This window comes from Ailuropoda melanoleuca, chromosome 14, assembly GCF_002007445.2.
Source record: "Ailuropoda melanoleuca isolate Jingjing chromosome 14, ASM200744v2, whole genome shotgun sequence".
In the NCBI taxonomy this organism is placed as follows: Eukaryota; Metazoa; Chordata; class Mammalia; order Carnivora; family Ursidae; genus Ailuropoda; species Ailuropoda melanoleuca.
Genome location: NC_048231.1, coordinates 105,680,391 through 105,702,239, shown reverse-complemented (window position 1 = coordinate 105,702,239; position 21,849 = coordinate 105,680,391). Strand labels below are relative to the sequence as shown.

The window sequence follows — 21,849 nt, the reverse complement described above, 5'->3', positions numbered from 1 at the left end:
GTAACGTGGAGATAACACCAACCTACCTTGAATGCTAGTTATGCAAATGAGCAAGTTACCTGACACTCACAAGTTAGTAAAAAAAAAAAAAAAAAGCAGTATCATCATCTACATGTAAAACGTCCTTTCAAAGATCACCCATGGTGACCAATCTTGTTTAAAAAGGTAAATCTGCATTTGTATCTGAAATAAACCCACTGACAATTATTTTTAAAGTATTCTGAGTTGGAGCATCACAGAAGAGTAATAGACATATTTATTAGTATGCCTTCTTCAACATTTTTTACTATTTTTAGGTGACGATGACAACATAAAATCAGCCATTTTAAAGTGAATAATGTAGCAGCACTGAGTACACTCACAGTGTTGTGCAACTCACTCTATCAAGCTCACAAACATTTTCATCACCACACAAGGACACGTCATGCCCACTAAGCAGCTGCCCCCCCCCACTGCCTACACTTCCGCAGTCCATGGCAACCACAACCTGCTTTCGAGCTCCATTAACCTATCTGTTCTGATACTTTGTGTAAATGACATCATAGAGTCCATGACCCTTTGTGTCTCATTTCTTTCACAGGTGTAATATTTTCAAGGTTCACCCAATGTTTATCAGTATTCATTAAATTTTATGGTTGGATAATAGTCCAAAGTGAGAAAACACCAGAATTTGTTCACTCACCCACTGGCGGACGTTTGGCAATTACAAATAGTGCTGTGTGTACGTGGGTGTATGCCTATCTGCCTGAGTCCGTTTTCAATTCTAAAGGCATTTGGGGAATGTCTCAATTCCTCCTTCGTTTATGAATGATAGGTTTAGGGACATTCAATTCTTGGTGGACCGTTTTTTTCTTTTCCCATCTTAATAATGTCACCCCACGTCCTTCTGACCTCCAGGATTTCTGACTCCAGGGCCCTTCCTTGTGTGTGACAAGCTGCTTCTCTCTCACTGCTCTCAGAATATTCTCTTGGTCCTCGGGTTCCAACACTTTGACTTGTCATGTTCTCAGTGCAGATTTCCTTGCATTTAGCTTTCTAGGCATTCACTGATTTTCCTGAATGTGGAGTCATGTCTTTCATCAAATTTGGGGAGTTAAGGGCCACTATTCCCTACAACATTCTCTCCGCCCTTTCTCCCTTCCTCTCCTTCCAAGATGCCCACTGTGTGCACATTAGTACACCTGGAGCTACCCACAAGTCCCTTTACGACCTGCTTATTTTCCTCCATTCTTCCTTCGGGTTCTCAGAATGGATAATTCCACTTGAAATTATCTGGTTATTGAAATTACCTAGGCTCAAGGTCACTGATTCCTTCTTCTGCCTTCTCAACTCTGCTACTGAAACTCACTGTCCAGTGAGTTTTTCCTTTAATTTATTGTACTTTTCAGCACCAGAATTTTTGCTTTTTGCTTCCTTTTTATAATTTATATACCTTTACTGATATTCTGTATCTTAATACCTCATTTTACCTGATCCTTTCAGCATTTTCAGTTGTTCCCTTTAGCTCCCTGGACATAATTTAAGGCAGCTGATGTAGACTTTGTCTAGGTCTAGTCCGGGATCTGCGCTTCCGCAGGGACGGTTGCTGTTCATTTCCTCTGTGACTGGGCCACATGGTTTCTCTGCATGTTCTGTAATTTTCTGTGGAAACCTGTACACTTTGACTATTATAATCTGGTAACTCAGGAAATCAGTCACTTCCCCCTCTTCTGGGTTTGTTTTGTTGTTTGGGATATGCCGTAGCCATGCACATACAGTGACTTTTTTAAGACTCATTTTGTAAAGTGTGTATTCTTTGTCATGGGTGGTCTGAGAAGTCTTTCAGCCAGTGTTTTGGAAAGGATTTCCTTGCATGGGGTGGGAGGCAAGACTACGAAAGAAAAGGAGGGATGGTGGGAGGGAAGAAGGAAAGAGCTGAGAGGAGGGAGGAAGGAAGCAAAGGAGGGAGAAAGGGAGGAGGACAGAGGCAAGAGGAGAGAAAGTGAGATGAGCCTCTCCCAGTCGCTGCAGATTCCCTCGGTGCTGGGGATTCCCACACAGAGCCAGGCTGCCTACAACTCAGCCTGAGCCTTCACCTCTGCTTACACTGAGCCTAGAGACTGGCCGGAGGCAAAACACTTTCTCGGGGTCTTTCTGAGCATGATCCCTCACCGGCCTTGGATGTGGCTTTCAAAACTCCCCAGCAAACACAGGCACTTTTATGTGCCCTAATTTTCCAAAGAGATCCCCTCTGCAGCTTCTTCCACCCAGCAGCTGACACTCTATTCTGTGTGTCAACTATCATTGCTGGCCCCGAGCTACTGCTGCCTTCCCTGAGCCTGACATAGGCTTGAGAAATGCCTACTGGTTCTTGGCTCTGCCCTGAGTGAACATCCAAGTTAGATGAAAGAAAGACAAGCATCCTGAGTCAGTCCTTCACATGTCCCTGGCAAGTTGGACAGACACAATTCTCTGCAAGTAAGTTCTGCTCTACTCCCTTCAGAGCCAGGATCCAGAGTCCCCAGTCAAGAATGTGGGCTGCCTTCCTCACGGCAGACGCTTGACTCTTCCACGTTTCTGTGGAAGAAGGGACACGCAGGACTGCCTCCTCTGCCAGTTTCACGGATATCACCACACCATTTAGCTCTGAATGAAACAAATAATACACAGAAACTAATGTCTACACAGTCCAAATAGCACAATCAAAAATAATTTAAAAAATAAGCCAGAATCTATGCTATATTCTAAAGAAGACACACCAAGGTTACACCTAATTTACCTGGCCATTCCGGGGACCCTTTCTTCCAAAACTCAAGCCTACCTCTTTCTACAACACACCTAAGCTCTACCACGCCACTACTTGAAGCATCAAAGCTTCCTAATAGTTTATCATTCAATTTAACTGCGAAAGAGTAGTCTTTTCAATAAATGGTACTGGGACAACTGGATACTCACATGCAAAGGACTGTGGACCCATATCACACGCCACAGACAAAACATGAAATGAAAGTGGATCACACATCTGAATGTCAAAGCTAAAACTATAAAATCCCTGGAAGAAAATATGGAAGTAAATCCTTGTGACCTTGGGTTGGCAAACCATTTCTTAGCTACAATGCCAAAAAGCACAAGCAACAAAAGAAAACACAGATGAGTCGGACATCATCAACGTGAAAACTTCTGTGCGTCAGAGGACACCAAGTAGAAGAAAAAACAGGCCACAGAATGAGACAAAATATTTCCAAACCACAAACTGACACGAGACTTAAATGAGATTATATAAAGAACGCTTACAACTCAATAATTAAAAAACAAATAACCCAGGTAAAACAGTACGCAAGGGATCTGAATAAACATCTCTCCAAAGAAGACATACAAACACCCAACAAGCACATGAAAAGATGCTCAACATCACTAATCATCAGGGAAACACAAAGCAAACCACAGTGAGGTACCACTTCGCACCCGACAGGACGGCCACAACTAAGACAGTAACAGTGCTGGTGAGGATGCGGAGAAACTGGAACCTTCACACACTGCCAGTGAGAATGCAAAACGGCGCAGCCAATTAGGAAAACAGCTTGGCAGTTTATCAAAAACATAGTTACCATATAATCCAGCAATTTCACTTCTAGGTATATTTACAAAAGAAATAAAACAATGTTCAACAAAAACACTCATACGCAGACACTCGCAGCATTACTTACAACAGCCTAGAGTGGAAACAATCCAACGTCCGCCTACAGATGAATGGGTGAACACAACACACGGAATACCACCAAGTGGAGTATTATTTGGCAACAGAAATAAAGTATGAAAGGTGCCACAACACCGATAGACCTTGAACACAGGACACCAAGGGAGAGAAGCCTGTGACAAAAGCCCACACACGCACGATTTCACTTCTGTGGCCTGCTCCTAAGAGGCAAATCCACGGAGACAGAAAGAAGACTGGGGGTTGCCTGGCCCTGGAGTAGGGTCAGAAGGGGCAAGAATGGGATAACAGCTAACGTACTCAGAGTTTCTTTCTAGATGTTATAAATGTTCCAAAATTAGATGGTGGTAATAGTTTCATAACTCTGTGAACATACCAAAAACCACTGAAAAGTATACTTTAAATGGATAAACTTTATGTTATATGAAATATATGCAATATGCTATAGAAAAAGTTTTTGGAGAATTATTTCAAATAAATAAATTCAGTGTATGAATGTCCACACGTAAACAGAAGATACATACTCCACTCTAAACCTCCTTTTTTAAATAGGCTTCAAAGTTATTATGTGTACTTGTCTAGCTTTTCAGTGCCCTCCTTCATTGTCCCTCACTGACGTCATGACTGTCATAGTGTCACTTTCTGGTGGTCATAATGCCCACCTATAATGGCTTCTCCCACACTCTTCCCAATATATTGCTTCTTTTCCACTGGGACTGAGAGACCAAATAAACAAGCTCTTAAAAACATAAAATGAAGCAAGAGCTAAAGCTCTGAATGAAGTGAAGGAGAAATGGGCATAAAGCCGCTATCACTTTGGATCGTGATAACATGATAACATGATTCATTGTAGGTGCTGCAGGTCCCTTCACATAAGGCCATGGTAACAGATGTCTGTCTGACCTCTATGACTGTGTTTAACATATAACACAAACAGAAAGTTTAGGGAGGGTGATATTAGGCTTCATGGAAAATGTGCATACACCAGTTGGATTTCACATGTGTCTAAGTACTTGAAATCGTAGGCATTACATTATTAAAAAAATTAGATACCATATGTAATCGCATAATACTATTTTTAATAACAGAATCATGACATGTTTTCTTTCATTTATGTTAATTCTAAAATGATGATTACAGTTAGCAAATGATAAGCTAGATGAAAAGGGTCTTGCTAACCTCTTACTGTGAGCTTGCTGTATAGCTGTGAATTCACTTCCTTGTCTCGCTGAAAACGCCGAAATTCATCAATTGCTTCCCTCATGATAGTAACAGCCAAAACAAATCCCTATGAAACAAAATAAAATATGGTATTTGAGAAAACTAGCTTTAACAAAAAAGTTGAGGGAATATTCTTTTACCAAGCAGTTTTACTTTCCCCCCCTCAATTTATGTTACTTCTAAAACAAACAAAAACGAAGAAAAAAGACAAAAAGTAAAAATGAAACACAAGAGAAATATAATACACAGTAAAAGATTTAAAATTCTCCCTATTCCCAAAAAATTTTTTTAAATTCGTATCATAACATACACTTCAAGCTAAACATCAGAAATACTTAGCAACCCAAAGAGAAAGAAATCAACAATCTTTAAAAAAAAAAAAACCCAGTTATTATATTTAGAATGCTCGAGCCTTTAAAAATCAAATTACCAAAGACTGACATCTTATCATTTCTGCACTTGAACCTGCCTTGGTGGAAGGAGCAGGAAGAAACACAGCGCAGTCCCAAGGCACAGCTTCCTCCTGTGCAGGAGCGCAGGCACAGCCACAGGGCTTGTCCTGTCTCATCTGCTAAGCAGAAACCTCAACAGACCGACTTGATGCTACATAAATAAAACTCGGATGTGCTTGTGATCTATCTGAAATCTGTTATGCCCAACATGTGGCTGACGTCATCTTTTTTAGAGGTCCTTACAGGGCTGTGTCTGTGTCACCAACAGGCCACATTAAGTGAGCCCTTGCGTTTACTGAGAGGTGATCCTCCGTGGCACGCTCAGAGTTGTACCACCACCACCATCTGACTGTAGGATGTTCTCATCACCCCAAAGAGCGAGAAACCCCACACCTGACAACGGTCACCCCCGTCCCCTCAAGCCCCCAACCCCTGGCAACCAACTAGTCCAACCTTCTGTCCCTATAGATTTGCCTCTTCTGGGTGATGTGGCCTGTCACGCATTTTGATGAACTGCCAAACTGCCTCCCACAGTGGTCATACCCCTTTAACACGAGCTCATTGGCCATGTGCACCTTCTGGGGGTAAATGTGTGTTCAAATCCTACACTCACCTGTTAGCTGTGTCATTTGTCTTTTCACTGTGAAGCTGTAAGAGCTCTTCATATTATTCCGGAAACAAATACCTCGTTAGACATGTGATTAGCAAATGTGAAGATTATAAATATTTTCCCCCACTCTAGGTTATCATTTTATTTTCCTGATGGTGTCTTCTGATGCCCAAAAGCTTTTAATTTTGGTAAGTCCAATTTATTTTAGTTTTTCTTTAGTCACTTGGGCTTTCACCATCCAAGATCACAAAAATTTGCCTCTATGTTTTCTTCCAGGGGTCTTACAGTTTCAGCTCTTCCACTGAGGTTTATGATCCATTATGAGTGGATTTCTGCGTATGACCTGAGGGAGGGGCCCAACTTCATTCTCTTGCATCCAGCTGTCCGCCTGCCCCAGCTCCATTTGCTGAGCGCACCAAACAGTCCACTGAACAGTCTTAGCACCCTTACTGAAAATCGATCTGTCATGAACGGCAGGTGTATTCCTTGGTCTACTCATCTCTCCCTCTGCCAGTGCCACACCTTCTTGACTACTGTGGCTCCGAAATGAGTTTCGAAATGGGGAAGCAGGAGTCCTCCAATGCTATTTTCTTTTCTAGGCTGCACTGGCTACTTTGGGTGTCTTGCATTTCCATATGAATTTTAGAACCCGCTCGTCACTTTCTGCCAAAAAGCCAAGTGGGATCTTGACAGAGGTTGTACTGAACCTGCAGGTCAATGTGGAGAGTGCGCCATCATGACAACATGGTCTTCCAGCTCCTGAACTGGGGTGGCTTTTATTTATTCAGATCTTTGATTTTTTTTTTAAATATTTTATTAGTTTCCAGTATGCAACCCTGCATTTTAGCTAAATCTAGTCCTACTTTTTTCTTTCCGGTGCTATTGTAAGTGGAACTGTTATCCTAATTTCATTTTCAGATGATCATTGCTAGTATACAGAAATACAAGTGGTTTTTCTGTATCTAGATTGTACCTACAATCTTACTATCTCATTTATTAGTTCCAGCATTTGTGTGTGTGTGTGTGTGAACACCCCCAATTTCCCAATGTACTAGATCAAGCCTCTGTGAACAGAGCCAGATTTCCTTCTTTCCTTTCTACCTAGATGTCTTTTAGTACAAGTAAGACAAAGAGAAAATATGAAAATCCAAAGCAGGAGAGACTAATATTCTTTTAACAAATTTAGTGTTATCAAAGCCTTAAAATTTACACACACTTTAACCAAACAGTTTCACTTCTGGAAACTTATCCTAAAAAACAAACAAAACAAAACAAAAACAAAAAGAATCCCAGCAGCATCAAATATAAAAAACTGGAAATAACCTGAGTGTCTACAAATAGGAAATTCATGGTATGCTCGTACGTTGAAATACCATATTTCCTTAATTCAAAGATGCAGTTAGTCTCAGGTGGGAAGACAACACCACTTTTAAAACACAAACTCTAAGTCACAACTCAGTTTTGGTAACATGAAAACTATGCACCCACCAACCCAGGAAACACAGTCCTATGCAGCCATTCTCCTGCGGGGGAATATTTACTGTTACAGACCTGTGTTCACAGTGTATACGTAATGTCTTACAATTCTATTTGTGACTGTCTTGCCTTGAGAGAGAGAGAGAGAGAGAGGAGAACGGCTGTCAAGACCATGTTCCTTAGAGACTGAAGACAGTACTGTTGAACAAGCGGCTCTGAATCCGGCAGACACAGCCTCATCACTTGGAAGGTCTTCTGCACTACAGACTTGCTCGAGCCCTCCCTGAAATGTGTCCTTTCACCTCTCTTCTGCAAGGAACAGGCCCCAGACATATATATGTGATCTACACTCTCCAGGTTTCACCCTGGAAACCTACGGCTTAAAGACAGCGGAAGTTAATTCTCCACTCATTAGGTAATTCTAAACCACAACACGTAATAGTCCCTAGTGCTTTCAAGAACTCAGAAAGTGAAATAAGCTCTCATTTCTGAAGCAGTGATATTAGAGAGGGTCACCAAAGAGGGGTAGGTTCCAAATTCTGAAACAGGAGTGAAGCACTCTTCAGAGGAAACAGAGCCCCGGTCACAGGCAAAGACTGCTAGCACATGCAAGCCGCTCTAGGCCACGCCTCCCATCGAAGGTGCACCTGAATACAGAACAGATGTGAGGTGTCACTCCCACACCACCACATCTGTCTCCGGCACAGCTATCCTGAGAAAAGCCCCAAGAGCCAGCCTCGCAACGTGGAGCAGATGATGACAAAGGCGCAGCGGACGCCAGGCCACCATTTCCTTCTTAACCACTGGAGTCTACCACACACGGGCCTCCACCTTTAGAGTTTAGATCTGTTGAGTCCTAGCTAGATCAGAACAGACTGGTGGCCTATGGAGGATGTGGACAAGCGGTCCCACAGGAGTAGCTGGACCTTCCCACGGCCTCAGCCCCAACCAGGTCCAAGACGGAAGCTATAGTAATGCCACCTAGAAAAACCAGAAGCGAACACAAGAGGGTGACAGTATTTCACAGGGAAATAACAGTATTTGTGCATCAGCCTGTCAGTCACAACGCATGACAGGAACATGTCACACGGCCAGTCCACAGGCTGGGACTAAATCTTGTATCACAAAGTGCAATTCTTTTTTCCTACTTCTGCAGATGGCAGGAGCCACGTGGAGTAAGTGCCAAAACAAGATCTATTTTTATAAAAATAGTAAAAATTCTATTGATATATCAGTTTAACCTTGAGGGATTATTACATGCCGGAAACTTTTCCATGTATTTTAGATGAGTTACCTTTTAAATGCCACAAAAACCTTATGAGGTGTGTGACCCTTAGCTCTAACTCACAGGGAAACTGAGACACAAGCAGCACACATACTTTTGCAAAGATCGCACTAAACGTGTAGCTTATGTTAAGAGTGTTTGTCTCTGGACAGTAGGAGGTATGAGTCCAAGTAACTGATCTGGTTTCTCCTTTCCGTACTCCATCCACACCTCCAACGTGCAGAGACGCTCAGAAGAAAGAGTGGACAGAAGGAAAGACCGAAACTCAGAGTTCTCGCAGACTGACTGGGCACCTACGCAGCCTATCTGGCTTCCCACGAACAAAACTCCAGGAATGCAGCTTATGAGGAAGATGCAGTGTTAACAATCCAGACCTCCCTTATCTAAGAGTCGTTCGCACAGATAGATCCATTCTACCTGATTAACTCAGAGAAAAGCATTACAATCTGTTCTGTTACTCTGATGACACCAGCTTTCCCTCACAGAGCTGCTGTGAAAGCTGAATGATGCAAAAGGTAATCTTCATTCTGACACAAAAATGAAATAAAATCACTTATTTTCAGTTTGCTCTTCTGTTCCATGGCAAAAAAGGACAGAAATTAGATCAGAGCTGAAGCAAGTAACACTGCCCAGAGTACTTGATAAAGAAAGACTATAAACTATCACTGTTTTCAGAAATACCCTTGAGTTGGAGAGCAGAACAAACGTGAAGTGTCTTGTTTAAAATTAGTGGATGTCAGACCTAAGATTTTATAACCACCAGCTGTATGATGGTTTGATGCTTCACTGGCAGGTTTCTGGCAAGGAGGAATCTGGAAATGCTAACTAATCCCTTTCTCTGAGCAACCGTACAGAACCTGAGAAAGCAGGCAGAGAAATGACGTCAACACATTAAGTGCGTGTGTAAAGACCACATGCTAGTGCGGGCCCTCGACACAGGATGGGGCCAAACACGGTGGTCAAGAAAGAGCAAGGAATCAGGAGCTATGGAAGAATCCTGTTGAAGCATACCTCCTTTATTTAAAATAATAATAATATACATATGTATTTTAGCTGTCGATTTAGTTTAAAGGTTCTTTAACTTTGCCTAGATTAATAAAAAAGATCTTCTGTATATGAGATCTGAATTTTCAGTTTAAAAAAAAATTTCTGAGGTGAGTTTGGATCAAGGAACCAATATACCTCAGCCTGCCTCTTGGATTCAAAGGTGAACCTAAAGTACACATCAACTTAAGATTTTTGCTAAATCAGAGGTTCAGATGGATGTGAACAGTGCAAGCATAGATACTAACAAATCTTCATTACTGATTATCCGGCGAAAGGCATGGATTATGGCTGCTGCCAAACCAAAGAGCAAGAGAACACGGTTTCACAAAGCAGACCGCTTCTGAGGTCTAACGGAGCGCTATGAGAGCAGGGACACGGGAAGCTGGGCGGGCGTGTCACAAGGCAACAGGAAGCATCACTGAAATGGGGATACTGGGCTTTGCATCCTTCTGTGGAGCCCCTGACCCACGACTGCAGCAAAGTGTCAGCAGCAGAATACTGAAACAGGGGCTGACTGAGGCGCTTCTGTGAACATGACAGTAAATTCTCACACGTCAACAAGAGAAGGACAAAGTACGTCCAACGCCTCCAGCTGACAATCGAGTCAGAGGACGTACACGCCACACGGAAGCAGAGGAAGGAGAGGCACTGGCGCTCACACGCGTGCTCACTCCAGCTCTGGCCGACTCGGTCAATTTGGTGCACGGTTAAAATTAAATTCCTCATCAGGAATCCATCTAAAACTAACATTTTCTTTGATTAGAAGCTACTTAAATCACAGATAATAGGAAAAGATACAAAAGCAAAATAGAAATGAATATATTTTACTTTAGATTTTTAAAAAGACTATCACTGCTGAAGTGAATTTCAACCCAAATGGGGGTGATACTGAAGGGGTTCAGTGCAACCGCGTGAACTCGGGGGTAGAAATAGGGGCCAGAAACAAACACACTGAAATTGTAAGTACAGTTGTGTTTTCAGGATAAGCAAGTATTTTCTCTATGCTCTAAAATTTCTGTAATGCTATACTGCTTTTATTGGAAACCGGAAAAAGTAAGCAGCAGTCTGTCAATGAGACTTCCAGGATGCGCACAGCCTACGGGGTCTCCAGCTCACATGCCCGGTGAACGACGTACAATCACGCAGACCATTACACCAAAGTCCATAACTGTGAAAAATGAGAAGAAACCTCGAAGTCTCCTTTTCTGGGAAGATGGACGTATTCATTCAATAGAATACTTCAGAGAAGTGAAAAATGAATGAACTAGAATAGTATGTCATCATGGGTCCATTTTATAAACCAATGTTAAGCCAAAAAAGCATGACTCAGCAAAAGGATACATACAGTAAGATAATCTTCATATAAATTTTTTAAAGCAGGCAAACAATACTGTGTGTTATTTTAGCGATACAACCGTAAGTAGTAAAATTAAGGGAGATGTTAACAACTGAATCTCAAATGCAGAACAGAAGTTGCCTGCAGGGGGAAGAAAGGTGCGAAGAAAAAAGAAAAAAAAGTCCCCTCTGTCCTCTCTCCGCAGCCACCTGGCCTGAAGCAACTGTGACAATTGGGGTCTGAGACTCAGTGTCCTTCATGTGCTGTGTGTGGGACACCTACAGAGACAGACAGCTCCCTCCCCGACTCAGGAGGAAATGCGAGCGCCCACTGACCTCCCTTCCATCACAGTCCCCATGTCCCCACACTCCAGCAGCACCAGGCACCCCAGCTCCCTCTGCCTGCACATCTCTTCCCTGTTCTGCGCCTGGCCCAGCCACTCTGTCATCTGGATAGCATCTGAGTGCCACCCTTCAGAGGGGCCTTCCTTGACCACCCTATTTAAATAACCCCAATGTCTTCCAACCTTGCTAATTTAATGAGTGAAAATGTACTCATTCATTCGGTGATTTTGTATTTGTACGACAAATGCAGTTACTTTCACTGCTCAAATCCATGCTACTCAAAAGACTATGTGGACGAGAGCAGGAAAGGCTGGTTCAGCTGACCCTGTCAGCGAGATTTCTGTCCTCTCTGCCAGTCCTCCTTGGTGCATCTGAGAAGACCATCTCTGGGACGCAGCAGGACCGCACCAACCAGAAGAGATCAACTCAGGAACACGCTGATCAGATCTCCATTTCTAAAGGGAGTGCTTAGGGAATGTGAGCACTGCCCGGCTCTTCCATTCATTATGTTTTCTTGACTGGATTATGCTGGTAAACTGCCCAAAAGGAAGCAGTACATTTTTCTAGGTGAGAGGAAGAAAGAAGGCACACATTTTGTCTGTATAAGCTGAAAATTAATGAAAATTATTGGGAAACAGAATCAAACCATTAAAACAGCATTATGTTTGAAGCAGAACTATTTGATGCTAAGTGTCATCTGCCTTTCAACAACTTTTATACACTGAGCTGTCAATCAGAAACTGTCTGGACTTCACTGATTGAGATAGTTAGCCAAAAGGTAAGAACTGCCCATCCATTAGGATGCCAGGAGGGTCACGGAGCAGACCCGGACACCATCACTCCCGACAGCACCATGGGGTGGGGGGCAGGCTGGAGAGACAGACCGCATACGGGATGCCCCATGGAAACCACCCCTCATGCCCACCAGCAAAGGCGCCTAGTGGCCTCTGAGCCAAGACCCACAGGCAGTGGCATGGCCCTGACACTCCTGCAAGGCTGCAAGTATTTCAGTGGCAGAGCTTTGTAAAATCTTGTAACAGAAGTTCAACGATACACAGCAACAATATCATGTTTCTTAAAATCTGATCGGTTTCTCTTTCAACCATCTCCACTCTTAAAACTATATACTAAATACTTAATAATTTAACTTAATTTCAAAAATCTTTTCTTTTACCAGAGGAGCCCAGTAGGTGTAGAGATAGCCTATTTTCAATGCCGGTACAAACTGTGAGCAGGAGACTACCAGGAAATACAGATTCAAGAAAAACTTGAATTGTTCATATAAAACCTAAAAAGGAAAAGAAAAAATTAACACAATCTCTCCAAGGAAAACCTTTACTACTTCCGTTACATAATTAAATCAGCACAGTATCTAAATACATTGCCATCAACAGTGAGAATATGCCGAGTTACAGTAAATCTAGTAATTTTGACACTGGCTTTCCAATAACTGAATCACATATATATTGTATTTATTTAAAGTTATATTAAAAATTGAAAAAAACACAATTAGAACTTCCAATTATGTTAAAAGCATCCTCTAAAAGTTTTGATTTTCTTGTATAAGATTTCCAGTTTTGCACACTCCTCTGTAAATCTTTGTATGTATATCAAAGCAAATGAGATAGCAAAACCTTCTCAATGTTAGTAAGTCAATAAATACATATTTATATACACACAAATGCATACTCTTGATAACTCAGAAAATCTTATATGGGACATCTGGGCAGCTTTAAAGTAACTGAGTGAACAAGCAAGACGTACATGATAGGACTTCACAAAAACTGCCTTAATCTCCTCTATTTACTTCTCTCGAAGTATAAGAAATGATAACATATAAAATCATGTGAGTTACAGACCAATTCAGGAAGACAGCGACCTATATATTCTATATAATCTCTTGGCAGTTGATCAGCAATAATATTTTCAAATACAAAATAAGTATCGTTCAATAAAATTGTAGGAATGCAAATCCTGAAACTTTATTTTTGTTTTTTTAATTCAAACAGAGTTTTCTTGCAGGAAGAAAACCCAAGATCCAGTATATTAACAGACTTCTATTTACAAATTCTCAAATTATTAAACTGAAAATCAAAATGGAACAAAACTCATGTTTATAGATGAGAATAATTCAAATGGCACACTACAATTGCAATTAAACTTACAACCTTGCAACCTCCAAATCACAATCTCCTTGGATGCCATTTTATATGCAACTTGGAAGGCACGGAAATTTCAACAAGACCAGAGCAATGGGTTAAGTACTTATTGTTGACTTAAAGAGTCTGGAACCACACTTTTTATATAATGAAGTTTTCTACATCATCATACAGTTGTTTGTGCAACTCAAAAATCAGCTACATTGATAACACATTTATATTCATAATCATATTCAATTGCTGTCTAAAAATGTTTTGAGTCATTTCATAAATTAATCTCAGCAGGAGAGAAAGCTCTTTTTCCTTCGTGATTTCTTTAAAGTCTCAGTTAGCATAAATTATATCTATTAGCAATTCAAAAATTGCCATTTGTGCTAAAAATGGCATAGAATTCCTACTGTGCAATTACCAAATGTTTCTAAAATACTACGTTTTAGATGAAAAGCCTAATTTAAGAGACAAACTAAGAGAGAGAATTCACATGGTAATAGTTCTACGGCCACACCAACAGGTACTCTCAGGACACAGCCCGTCCTGGCAGGCTGCAGGGACTCACTCTGGTCAGGGTGAGGCTGCACTGTGGGCTTTAAGCCCCTGTAATCAATACTCTATTGTCTACTGAATGAACTTTGTGACCTTTAAGAAAATGTACAGTGCTTCGCCAATCTGTGAGTATTTAAAAATTAAAGAAAACAGGAGCTTCATTCAATAAAGATGAGAATATTTATCTGCCTGAAAGACAGCTTACATTTTATTGTCCTGACAAAAGAGCAGTCTTTTAATGACGGAGCCAGTAGTTTTGTGTGTTTTAATAAAGAGTAAATTAGATATGAATCACTGGCCTACTATTAGATGGATGGGGGAGGGTGGTGAGGGGCAATCAATGCCCAATATAAAATCAGCATGATTATTTAAATTAAAACATGAAAAATAAAACAGCCCTTATTTCCCATTACCAAGAGATTTTCTTGCAAAAGAGCGTAGAGTGAATAACTAGAATGTGTCAAAAACTTTGATATAGAAAAATAACCAGTACCAGCTTCCTTTTGCCTTTAGAAAGATGAATAAATTGGTCTATAAAAATAAGCAAAGATGTACAAAAAACAAAAATTATTCAATCATTCTAAATACATACAAACTCAGTTTTGTAACTTAAGCCAAAAACATCACTAAGCAACAAAAAAAGTAATGAAATATTTACACTTCATTATTTACACTTGGCATAATACCTAATAAAGATAACTAATGATATAACAATAAAACATGGCCTGAAATTTATAATGTGAAGTAGAAAATATGTCTACAAATGCTTATAGATATTTTGTTACTGAGTCATGTTTGTGTAAAAAGTTATCTTACTTTCATCATGAAGTTCCTTGGCAGGCTTTAAACTCAACATTCCACTTCACCTCCACACAAAACTTACGAATTATTTTCTGAAAATTTAATTTAGGCTTACTTGATTATTTCTACAATAATATAAATACGTTTATCTAGGACTGAAGTCAAACTATAAATCTTCTTACATTGAACTCCATGATGTCCCCATTAAAAATGTGCATGAATTATTTAACGACTATTTGAAACATGAATGACTAAAAAGCAAAAGGTCACTGATTTGAACATGACACAATTAACAAGGGGAAAAATATTTTTAAAAAAATCAGAAAACAAAAGAAGCTAGCAATTTCTGATATGAAACCCATTCTTAAGAATGTAATAGTCTTACCCCAGGTATAAAGGTAAATACATTGTATTTTTGATTTTTTATAGAATTTCTGGGATGCTTTTCTTCACACTTTTCAGGATATCCAAGCCACACTGTGCGAGCTTTCAGTTCTCTCTTTCTTTGACAAATATTTATCAGCCAATCACAGCAACTGCATGAAACAAAAGACACTCATTACATATGCTTTTTGAAAAGTTTTTTAATTCATTCTACATATTTAGAGCCAGTACTGATTGTTTCTGCATTTACCGGACACGGGTAGCATATCTATTGCTAATCTGTAAAGCTGTCTTAAAATAGGTTATGCTGGTATACATTTGACATAAAACACTGAGAGAGGTTTGTGTGAGTGCAGAATGACTTCTAGAACCTCAGGGAAATGATCTTCCCTGTGTGGACCCTCTGACTGACAAAACCATTAACATTCTGAAGCAGTCAATGCTCTTCTATGAGAACAGGGTAGCCATGTTGTTTGCAATTCTCAATACACCACTCAGCGATCCAATAATAAAGGTCCTCAGACATCAACTCATTCAGGATGTGGACTCTCTGAGGGAATCACATTTTTCCTCTCTTAAAGACGCTATTTTAGTGGCATTAATATAAAATTAAGACTTATGGCTCGATTCAATATTTAGAAAGGATACCGACGATTAATGGGATAGTCTCATGCTAATAAAGGCTTAAGTGCATTTTCATATAGCTATCTTCATCTATGCAACAATACACGTTTTAATTCTAACTCTGTCCATGGTCTAATAGTGTCAGGGTTCCAGAAGCACAAACACTTCCACTTCCTGGACATCCAAACCATCACTTCTAGATAGAGAGAATAAACCTTTCTCAAAATACTTAAGAAAATGGTGAAAGGTATCAAAATCATTTGAACTAAGCATAAAATAATTGTGAATTTAAACTTCAGCATTAACAATTTGGTTTCCCTTGGGGCACCTGGGTGGCACAGTGGTTGAGCGTCTGCCTTCGGCTCAGGGCGTGATCCCGGCGTTATGGNTTTGGTTTCCCTCAAATCCGCAACATGTAGAGGAAGACCTAGAATGGCTTATTAAGGGAAGTTGTTCAACTGCATCTTCTAGGTGTAGTCCAGGCTAGAACAGCAAGCCCGCAGCAGTAGGCAGAAGCTCTGAACGTCACTCTGAGGCAGTCAGCTGACAAGTTAACGTGAGATATGCGCAACAAGGGATACATGATGAACACAAGCAAACCACTGAGGAGCAGGTGACGAGACTCAACAGGACGTCCCACAAGTCTGAATGTCTGCTTCCTCGTCTGTAAGCACACTGGTGACATGAGTTTAGCACCCAGGAACCCAGGGCACAATGCGTGCCTCAGAGGAAGGCCCCCAGGGCCCTGCCGTCACTGCAGGGCCTCCCGGAGTCACACTCAAACGTCTCCAATCTTGCAACACTCATTCTGGCACAAAAAGTGTACATACCTGTGCTGCCCAATGAAGCATCCACTGGCCGCATGTGACTGTTAATATGAATTAACATGAAGTGAAATAAAAAGTCCAGTTCCTCAGTTACATTAGCCACATTTCAAGGGCTCAATAGCTGCCCTGGCCATTGGTTAGCATAGTGGATATCATAGATCTAGACCATTCCCATCGTCACATGGAGGGTAAGCGGGCAGGGCTGGTCTGCAGGAAGCACAGTGCAGCAGGTATAACATGAGATACAAGCCTTCAGCACTGCAGTTATGGCGAAAACCCTCCACCGACGTATTCAAATACGAATTCCTATTCTGAAACACCTCATTACCTAATGTGAAGTTTAATGTACAAAAACCAGACAAATCTAAGATGAAACAGAACACAGGCAAAATTTAGTGTGTAAAAAATAAATATAAAATTTAGGAGATGTGGATTTTACCAAGTTTACAGCAAGAGGCTCTATAAATGCAAAACCACTCGGTGCATCACATGAACACTGCCGACAACAGCCAGAAGAAAACCTCAACACCAACACCACTGTGTGCTGTACCTGAAACCAACGATCCACTCAGCTCCCAAGCCTCCCACTCTAAAAACTCTAAATTAAATACCAAGGGCTAAAAACACACATAACTCAACAGTTTATTAATTTTTTTCTCTACAATCCTGCAGAGAAAAAAAACCAAGATTCCTAGACTTCCGAGATATAACTAAACTATTTGCAACACTTTGCTACTAAGAACTATCAAGAAACAAAAGTGTTATTACTAATGATTTCCTTATGCAAACACCGAAGCAAGTCATCGTTAGGAAGCCATAATCAAATCACACGCTGTTTCACAAAATTAAGTGAATACAAGGCTTGAGGTTTTATAAGCCTGGAGCACCGTCAGAATTGCCACTGGATGATGCAGACAGAAAAGAGGACCAGAAAAGTTGTCCTGAATGCCAAGAGTAAAGAGCCTAAACACCAAAAATTTAAAACAAAACAAAACAAAACCTGTAACCCAAAAAGTAAATGAAACCTTTACTGAGTGTAGAACTAAGCAGGAAAATAAAATTACAGGCAATTTTTAAGTAAAATATACTGGTAAATACTGATACTGAGAGGGAGAACCTAAGAGAGGTTGAGAGAAAATAACCAGGAGCCGCAGCTAACAACATTTCCACGCAGGTGGAGCATTTTCTAAACTCGAGATCCCTCAGGGGACACTCCCCAATCATAAATAAGCTGCCTGCCACTATCAAGTCAAAGTGACACTAAAGCCAATATTGCACTAAGTATATTTTTCCTTAAAACAATGTAGGATTAGCAGCTTTTCATAAATGCCTCTATAATCAAAGTATACTCGAATATTAAATAAAGTATTTTTAATATACCAAGATCCTGTCTCCTAAAGCTTTAACTAGCCATAGTTATATAACTCCCAAACTTTAGAGAACCCTTCTTCCAAAAACAACCAAATTTAGACACTCATGATATCCAACAGGCACCCATGGTTACCAAGAGCAGCACAGCCTACTGCCTTCTTAAAAGATTACCATCTCCCCATGCTTCTGCACAGCAAATGTGTTGCAGATTCCTTCAAAGTGTAGAGACCATTAAAAACAGAAATAATCCCGGGGCGCCTGGGTGCCACAGCGGTTAAGCGGCTGCCTTCGGCTCGGGGCGTGATCCCGGCGTTATGGGATCGAGCCCCACATCAGGCTCCTCCACTATGAGCCTGCTTCATCCTCTCCCACTCCCCCTGCTTGTGTTCCCTCTCTCGCCTGGCTGTCTCTATCTCTGTCAAATAAATAAATAAAATCTTTAAAAAAAAAAAAAACAGAAATAATCCCAGCATTTGACATCCACCACCGTCCCTCACCGACCCACCCATCTTCCCCACTGTTCCTATGAAAATGCCCTCAGTGGCTGCACTTTCCTAAGGGACAAAGTGATTTTTGGTAAGCAGTGAAATGTAAGTCTCATGAAAAGGACAACCAACACCAGCCCCAGAGAACTAGCATATCGATGTGCATTACAATAACTCACAGGAAGGACATTCCAAGTTTTGGAGGGCAGATTATGGAAAAATTTTTTCAATGCGTCCAATCTAGAATTTTTACCAAATAATAAAAACGAGAAAGCAGTTTTTAAGCCATGAAGAAATTAAAGCCTACTCAGTTGCTGAAATTAGGAAGAATAATTTTAAAATAAACCTCACTAGTCACGGAGTCTACAAACAGAAATACACTGAAATATTTACAACTCAATATTAGTTGCAACGTACCTGAAATATTTACAACTCATTATTGTTTTTTGCTACCTACCTTTATTGCAATATTCATCAACACTTCCTCCTGCAATTAAACTAAGTAATTTTATGTATCTTGTACTCATTGATCCAACATCTAATAATGTTAGTAAACACTGAATTTTATAATGCTTAACATTTAGGGAACAAAAAAGTAGCAAACACTCAAAAATGAAAATTTGTAGGAAATTAAGAAAATAAAACTAATCTAAGTCGTTAGATGTACAATTTTGTTGTGTAAGGTGCAGTTTTTAATTTAAACAATAATTTCTCAGTATGGCAGATATCACTGAACAAGAAGAGCATGACAATACCTTGCACCATTTCTCATTCTGTATAGCAAAAAAGACACACGTTAGTGCCATACAGACTGACTAGAACCCAACAACATGGTTCAGTTAGCTTTTTCTACTTGACCACCACTTACGGAGATAAAGACTTTATATACACATCTATTTTATTTTATTGTTTTAATGTTCCCAAAACATGGATGTTTTTGCTAACATCTATTTTTGCAAATACATTGTTAACATTTTCCTTTTAAAAAAAAGTAATATATTGCAAATAAAATCCAAAATTTGGCTACGTTCCATTTGGTAAAAACAAAGTGCTATAAAAGACCAAAATTAATTAATTCAACAATGGGGGCGCCTGGCTGGCTCAGTCAGAAGAACATGTGACTCTTGACCTCAGGGTCGTGAGTTTAAGACCCACGATGGGTGTAGAGATTACTAAATAAATAGCACTTTTTAAAAAATTAATTCAACAATGTATTCAACACTATGGAAAGACTCCTGACATTAAAAGCCCATAATTCTTTGCAACTATTTGGTAGCATGGATAAATACCACTACCATAGCACACAAGGCCCTTTAGAGTCCACACCATTCACATCAAACTGTCCACGTCCTCGCAGCTTGTGCCCGTCAGCATCCATTCCCACTTCCTCCATGTTTTCAGCCATCTCTGACAGCAGCTCGATCATCATTCAGTGATGCTCCACACACACAAGACACAGGTTCTCAGCCTCCTCAACTCCAGCAATCCTCACGCCGGGTTCCCCCTAGGATGGGGAGACCCGCCTTTATCCACTTAAAGACACCAATCAGGATCGGTCTTATTCGGAGCACAGCTCCTCACCCTCCCACTTCCCCGGCCACAGAGCAAAGAGCAAGGGCTTGGGTTTGTCAAACCAGAGCTTGGCCCTAAGACACAAGAAGGACTCTTCCGCCTCCTGAATCTAGACGGTGGGAGAACGAGCGCCCAGCTCCCGAGGAAGGTGCACCAGCAGAACCAACCCTGCTCCTCCCCGCAGCCCGAAGTGATGGAGAGCACACACCTGTGAACTGCACACCACAGCCACGAATTGATGAATTCTGATGGTGGCTCCACCCAGATTCCTCTGTGGCAAGCTCTCTCCTCAGTTCACAGCCCTGGCACCCCCCACCCTCAGCTCCACAGCCACACTTCCACTGCCAAGTCTGCGACAGTTCGGGCTCTCCCGCTGATAGACAGTCATAACATTATGCTGGATTCAATACAAATGCATGACTATTGATTTTCCTTTGTTGGTTATTGATCTCTCTACCAAAGCATGACCAATTTTCCCATGTTTTCTGTCCTCATCCAAATCCCAGTCACCTCCCCACTCAAATGACCCCATGTTCCCAATTAAGGATAAGATCAAAGTCGTCATCTCCACCACGTCACTCTTCCACCCCTACCCTCCCCCCTGCCTAAAAGGATGGATATTAGTCTTTATTCCCAAAACCATCTTTCTACCTGAAGTGTCCCTTTCCTTTATTTTTCAAAGAGCTACACCATATGTCCCTTGACATTTTCAGGAACATCACCCTTCTGTGTGGCTTCCATTATCACAACGACAGGCTCTGAAACCTGCATCTCCAGATCCTGCTTCTGAATCTGACAGAATTGTCTGTATTACACCAACCCAATACAAGGTAGATTTTAATTAAGAAAACTGTCAAGAGTTTTAGATGAGCAATCTATGAAAACAACAACAACACATAGCTCACAGGATACTTAATAGTGAAGTACTGAAACCTTTCTCCCTAAGACTAGGAACAAGAAGCAAGAAGGTACATTCACTATTGCTATTCCATATAATTGTGAATGTTCCAGACAGACCCATAAGACAAAAAAAGAAAAGGCATACAGATTATAAAAGGAAGAAATAAAACTGTCTCTATTTGCGGATGACATGACTGTCCGTGTAGAAAACTACACGGAATCTACAAAAACACTCTTAGCACTGACAGTAAGTTCGGCAAGGGTGTAGGATAAAAGACAAACACACAAAATCCAACTCTAGTTCTACACACCAGCAATGGACATGTGGAAACCAATATTTTAAATACCAGTTACAAAAACCAAGAAGGAGGAAAAAAAAAAAAGAAATTCTTAGGAATAAATCTAACACGTACAAGACCTGTGTGCTGAAAACTACAAAATGCTGATGAAAAAGATCAAAGTTCTCAATAAATGGAGAGAAGTAAATTGTGATCTAGACGAATCAACACAGTAAACACGTCAATTCCCCCAAGTTAATATACAGGTTAAACATAATCCCTGAAAGGATTTTACAGATTGGGCTAGATTATTCTAAAATGTCTATGGAAAGGCCAAGTAACTAGAATAGCTAAGAGAATCTTGAAAAAGAAGAATAAAATACAAGGGCATCAACCTGCCCCATTTGAAGACTTAGATAAAGAGAGAGTTCTCCAGACTG

General features: G+C 40.7%; 1 protein-coding gene across 14 annotated transcripts in view; it reads right to left on the bottom strand.

Annotated features, from left to right (window-relative positions):
* ATP9B (ATPase phospholipid transporting 9B (putative)) overlaps nt 1-21,849 on the bottom strand; it is a 246,726-nt gene that overhangs the window by 199,189 nt on the left and 25,688 nt on the right. For 12 of the 14 annotated variants that reach the window (XM_034642307.1, XM_034642309.1, XM_034642302.1 and 9 more), the window contains 3 exons: nt 15,354-15,504; nt 12,640-12,753; nt 4,874-4,982 (listed from right to left, as the gene is read on the bottom strand). In XM_034642307.1, the coding sequence (XP_034498198.1) occupies nt 4,874-4,982; nt 12,640-12,753; nt 15,354-15,504 (374 nt within the window). Of the gene's footprint in view, nt 1-4,873; nt 4,983-5,980; nt 8,649-12,639; nt 12,754-15,353; nt 15,505-21,849 lie in introns of those variants that run through there. The other 2 variants (XM_034642313.1, XM_034642312.1) reach the window with 2 other exon arrangements.